Source organism: Oncorhynchus masou, chromosome 13 (assembly GCF_036934945.1).
Source record: "Oncorhynchus masou masou isolate Uvic2021 chromosome 13, UVic_Omas_1.1, whole genome shotgun sequence".
Taxonomy (NCBI): domain Eukaryota; kingdom Metazoa; phylum Chordata; class Actinopteri; order Salmoniformes; family Salmonidae; genus Oncorhynchus; species Oncorhynchus masou.
Window position 1 is genome coordinate 25,877,365 of NC_088224.1, and position 5,517 is coordinate 25,882,881.

General features: G+C 42.3%; 1 protein-coding gene across 2 annotated transcripts; it reads right to left on the reverse strand.

Moving 5' to 3' along the window:
* Positions 1-488: 488 nt before the first annotated feature.
* On the reverse strand, positions 489-5,085 carry LOC135552006 (uncharacterized). 2 transcript variants are annotated; one of them, XM_064983347.1, is made up of 8 exons: positions 4,888-5,085; positions 4,580-4,651; positions 3,684-3,896; positions 2,825-3,553; positions 2,648-2,736; positions 2,301-2,501; positions 2,066-2,135; positions 489-1,922 (listed from the first exon to the last, which is right to left on the reverse strand). In XM_064983347.1, the coding sequence occupies exons 3-8, from the start codon at positions 3,780-3,782 to the stop codon at positions 1,782-1,784; spliced, it is 1,329 nt and encodes a 442-aa protein (XP_064839419.1). In that variant the 5' UTR covers positions 3,783-3,896; positions 4,580-4,651; positions 4,888-5,085; the 3' UTR covers positions 489-1,781. The 2 variants fall into 2 exon arrangements, with proteins under 2 accessions (XP_064839419.1, XP_064839418.1); XM_064983346.1 differs by lacking the exon at positions 4,580-4,651.
* Between the last annotated feature and the right edge of the window lie 432 nt (positions 5,086-5,517).

Consider the following 5,517-nt stretch of genomic DNA (forward strand, 5'->3'; position numbering starts at 1 on the left):
AACCAGACTGAACTGTGCTTATTTTAAACAATAGTAAGTCGTATTCAGTCTGGTGTAACCAGGCTATATGATTACCTATTTACTTTCAAAATAGGATGTTACAGGTAATTGTCATGTCATCTAGCTGTTAAGTGACTACGGAGCTCAATGATTATTTCGCCGTCAACTGCCATTATCAGGACCCTGATAAAGAGAAACCTTGTTATATGCCATTGTATTTCTTTCTAGGTGGACTTATTTCTAGAACCTGACGGTTGTAAAAAGTTGACTGCTCTATACCTTGAACGTTGCTTTGAAATAAACATTTAGTCAGAATGTAGAAATGCTATAGGAAATTCCTTGACAAACCACACTTAGTGAAATACAGGATTTAAAAGACTGACCATTCAGATCTTGCTGATATCTAAATAAGATTGAATTTGTCTGGCAGTGTTAAGGTGCTGCTATTTGGTAGGATGATATAGGAATCAGTCAAGGACAGCAGTAGGTACACAGTGGTTTGTTTTATTCACATACAGAAGGCCAGGTTTCACACCAGCTGTGGGTTAAATCCTAAAGTAGCAACACTGCACTAGATAAGAACGATTGCATTAAATCGTAATTTTTTTCTGAAGTTGTTACACCTTTACAAGTATCATTCAACAGGTTATGTATGCCCCCTTCAAGTAAATGTTAAAGTATTAATGGTAGCGCTAGAGCTAACATGTGGCATGCAGTCATCTAGTTTGAGAACATGTTGAGTGACGCATACTGTAACAATGATGGAAGATTGAGTTGCATTGACATGTACAGATACTCTATTCTACAATTATTACTTTTCTATTTAACCATTCAACTGAAAGTAAACTGTCAGTCCAATCAAGTTGAGGTGCCACTTGTTTTCCATCAAATAGTGTCAGTACCGAACTGACAAATTCAAATTTTTAGAAACCTGAATCCAGAGTTCTGTCATGCAACTGTGCTGAGGTCAGGTCCCTCACAGCCAGTTAGCAATCAACACAGAAGGACCATAGCAGTTTAACCAGGGTAGGATGGGGTTGTTTGTGAAAGTTACGTCTCAATGAGCTTGACATGAAGTTCATACAGGGACAGACATCATGCATTCATATAGCATAAAGCAACCTATTCAATGACGGTACACAGATCATAGGGTCTGTTAGGCCAACTGGCTATATAGAATGTGGTCTTGGGCTGTGTGCCAACTATTACATCAACACGTTCACCAGTGAAAACTATTCAAAGGAAACCAGTGACAAATGTGTTCCCAGGCACAACAGACTTTCATTAATGATGAATCCATTTAACTTTGACTTAAATATTAATCCGGCATGAATTGTTTTTAAACGATGCTTTAAAAAAAACTCATGTAATGCAGTGAAAATAGGTTTGTCCAATAATATGCCATTTATCAGACATTTGAGTAGCAGACTATGTAGTGTGAGCGTATAGGCCCAGAAGGTGGTTCAACTTCACAAGCGCTGTGCAATCGTTTGTACGTTAACAAGGAACTGACTCAAGGTATCGACTCGACTTACTGGATAAACTGAAGTACTGGATTGCATTTCAACTAAAGTAGTAGCTGCTATTCTATTGCTGTGTGAGTCCAGAGAGGGAACAGTTTTGGATAGTTACTATTTATTTTTTTAAATATTTATTTTCAGAGCAGGCATTGTACGGGTGAAGAGGGAAACTTTTTTTTCAACACTGATTGCCTGTTTCCCCCTCTCCCCGTTACTTCTCATGGTACACACATGCTCGTTCCTCCAGACCCTCCATCTCTATCAGTCTCGGCCTTGTCGGGAGGAGAGCAAGGGGGGCATGAGGTTGAGGGCTGGCCGGTGCTCCTGGACCCCCAGGGACACGAGGGCTCCCGCTAACAGAGTGGTCACCCCGGGCAGAATTGGCGGCTGGGCTTTCATCACCTGGAGGAAGATGGAAAATCAATACTCAGCAAGGTTGAGGTGATCAGTTTAGGCAAGGCACAAAACCTGAGGGTATTTCTTAGCTATTTGTAGGCATTTCTATTTCAGAGTCAGAGGAGACAGAAAACCACATGGCCACTGACTTTTTCCACTTTGTGACAATGTATGAGTCCATCATGGCCAAGGTAGAAGGTAGAGAACGCATCATATGACCTGTTGAAAGACAGTGTTTATTAGAATATGAATGATCATAGAGAATTAACAGTGAAGAGGAACATTGACCAAAAACACTATCCGTTCCACACAATACCAAATTAAATAAATACATTTGTCTGAACATTGTGTAAAGTTAAATAGATCCCAGTCAGGTTTCTCTACCTGTAGAGGACAGTTTTGTCCTTGCGGTAGAATCTCAGCAGCAGAGAGAGGAAGGGCAGTCCTCTGACACTCCACCTGGCCTTGATGGTCCTGTCCTCTGGGTGCTTAGTCAATTTCAGTACCTCTAACTGGGCCTCAGCATAGTAACAGAGACACAGCAGCCTCCACAGAGACAGGCTCAGCTGGTACAGAACTCTGCCCCTAGAGGATAGACAGTATAGCTGTATTACATTATAGACCTATGGGGGTTTATATGCATGTTGTTACATATGTATAAATATCAGGGTTTGGGTCAATTCCATTTCAGTTCGGGAAGGAAACTGCTAAGTAGACAAAGTAGCATTTACCTGGTCTTGGCATTTAGAATACAGTTGACGAACTCAATATCATTTGTGTACATGGTGTAGTCATGACTCTTCATAAAGAAATTAGGAAGCTGCAAATCAAACAAATGATCATCAATACTAATAACTAAATAGAAGTGTATGCCATCAAACAGCCATCCCCTAACAAACCCCTCTTACCTCAATTCTCAGCTTTTCATACATCAATGCCAGTTTCTCCTCGTCCTCCCTCTCTCTGTCACTGTGACCCCCCTCGACTGTCTTTTTTTCTGCATAACTACTATACAGAGAGGTGTGGAGCAACAGTGACAACTCCTTCTCTAGTCCAATCATATGGCCCGATTTGTTCCCATAACCAGGCAATGGCTCCATCCCAGGACAGTGGAAGCAGTAGAACCTAGATCCATTCATAAATGGAGCTGGACATCCTTCTGTCTCAAACAGGCTCCGGAATGATCCTCTCTCCCTCTTTTCTGTTTCCGTCTCTCCCTCGTTCATCATCGTCTTGGAACCTTCCGCCTGAATCTTAGTCGTCCCAACGCTGATGTCATCCTCTCGGCTCCCGTCCACCGTGGTCAAGGGGAAGAGGAACTCCACGGGCCTACTGAGTCCTCCCGGAGCCAGGAGTTCACCTAGTTTAATCTGCCCAAATAGAGGCACCTCCACCAGGGTGTGCTGGCCATCACACTCCCCAGGGCCAGGCTGCACCAGCACACACAGGCTTACTGTCTCTTCCCAGTCCTCGTCCGGGGGCATCTGGCTGTGGGGCTGGCCCTGGCTGGCATGGTGGAAGGGGTGTGACAGGGCCAGATGCTTGATGTTCTGGTACCTCAGACTGTTTGGGGGAACCAGGGCCCATGATGTGCTGCTGAGCGACTGGATCTGTCCACTCCACTGCACATCCATTGCCTGCAAATTCACATGGGACAAGTAAAGATTTTCAATAAGGTGCTCTTATATAGCCTGGTCCCAGATCTGGATCCAGCAAAGCTCTTATTTAAATATTTAATGAATGTAGACCTGTCTGTCAAGACAATACCTGAACAAGACTCCAGCACTGTTGCTTGACTGGTTGCCTTTTGCCATGGCTCCTCACACACCCCACCCACAAGGCGACGCCCCCTCTACAAGCAGCCATTCACAAACAGGGGGTATGTGTCACTCCAATCACCAGGGGCATTATTCCACAGCAACCCTAAGGAAGGACCAGCTCTTTATCTTCTTGGTCCCCTCTCAATCCCAAATAAAAAATCTAGATAAAGAGAAAGGGTTAGGGTGGGCCGTTGAGGGTGAACAGTCATTGTTAGGCCATCTCAATGATATGTCCATATGGCCTGGTGCGGGCATGTGTAGTCTACTCAAGGAACAGTTGTGAGTTCATGTGTAGGATGCTAGGCTGTAAATCAAGACCTATATGACCTACACTACTGGTCAAAAGTTTTAGAACACCTAATATTCAACTTTTAACTGAATGAAGAAAACAACACAACAAACACTGTCTTGTGAGTGCTAGGAGCAACAGATTTGAAGCATGTCAGTCCTCCTTTACTTTGACCCTACTTAAACTCTTTTGGAGCGCGAAAAAGCTATGCCAGTAGCATATGACAGTTAGTGGCGTAAACAACAAACAACAAGATCATAATTGCTACTCAGACGTCTTGCCCTTCCAATAAGGCACTGTCATTTACTACATTTGACCTCGACAACCACCTATAACTAGAAGCGAATATCGTTTTGTTTCTTCTACAACTTTAGAACCGTGATTTGATACATATACCGTAAGCAGTCTCTGCAGTGTACTGTTAACCGTGGTAACATTTGTTGATTTCTTGTCCTAAGGTTACACAACCGATATTCACTAATGATTACAGAGCCAGAATACACCAAGCACAGTTCTTTCTCGTAGCTTCAATGATATACAATACTATGACGTACCATTCCCCATTGGAGACTTAAATAACATGAGATCCAGCTGATTTACAACCGTCGGGTGGTTTGAGTGACAGTCTTGTCGGCACGACCAAAAACAAAATGAACCATGCTTCAACTTTGAAGGAGTATGTATGGAAATACATTGAGTTATGAATATAGGGACCCCTCAATCTAGTTAGAAAATGCAAGCTAACGTTAGCTCGCTACCTAGTTAGTTGATATGCGAATAGTTAGATCACCATGGTTAACACACTCCCGTGATTAGCATATTGGGTTAGCTAACGTTAGCTATCTAACAGTAACATGCATACCTGCTGTGTCAGAAGCGAATTGGATCGAAACTGCGATTAGTCTGTTTAGCAATGACCAGATAGTAAGACAATAATCCTCAAAGTCAGGTGTTTTACTTTGATATCCCACGTAATGTTTCGAAATGGGAAGCTATCAAGCGTTACACAAATGTCATTCCATCTCCCGATGTCCTTGTCCAGCAGCACGCGAGCGCAGGAACACCCACACGTCATACACCTGCGTAGCGCTGATTGGAGGAAAATGTGCATTTCATTAGACGCAGAATGAATATATCGATATAAGTCGTCATCAATAAATGTTATTAAACCATAGGCAATATTTTGTATATATATCATATCCTATGCGTGCAAAAAAAATAGATATATATAATCGTAATACATCGAAATCTGCTGTACATTTGTTTTGTAGGTCTTTTTCTTGACTACATTTTTTATGAAACTTTCAAGCCATATAGTGAGAAAATATATAATTTTGTAAGACCTATCCTATGCGTGCAAAAAAATATTATTTCACTATTAAAAACGTTATTTTTTTTGTGCTCGCAAGCGATTGCAATTCTTAGACAAGCCTACCAGTGGCGCTGTGAAATATTGCTTTACTCATTATTCACGCGTCAACGGGCGACGGAA

Bases quoted from the DNA above. Each gene is read 5' to 3' on its own strand.
- LOC135552006 (XM_064983346.1), bottom strand. From the start codon at position 3,782: ATGGCTGCTTGTAGAGGGGGCGTCGCCTTGTGGGTGGGGTGTGTGAGG. The intron at 3,554-3,683 runs GTATTGTCTTGA...GTGAATTTGCAG, and splicing joins AGTGCTGGAGTCTTGTTCAG to GCAATGGATGTGCAGTGGAG. The intron at 1,923-2,065 runs GTCAGTGGCCAT...ATCTTCCTCCAG, and splicing joins ATTGTCACAAAGTGGAAAAA to GTGATGAAAGCCCAGCCGCC.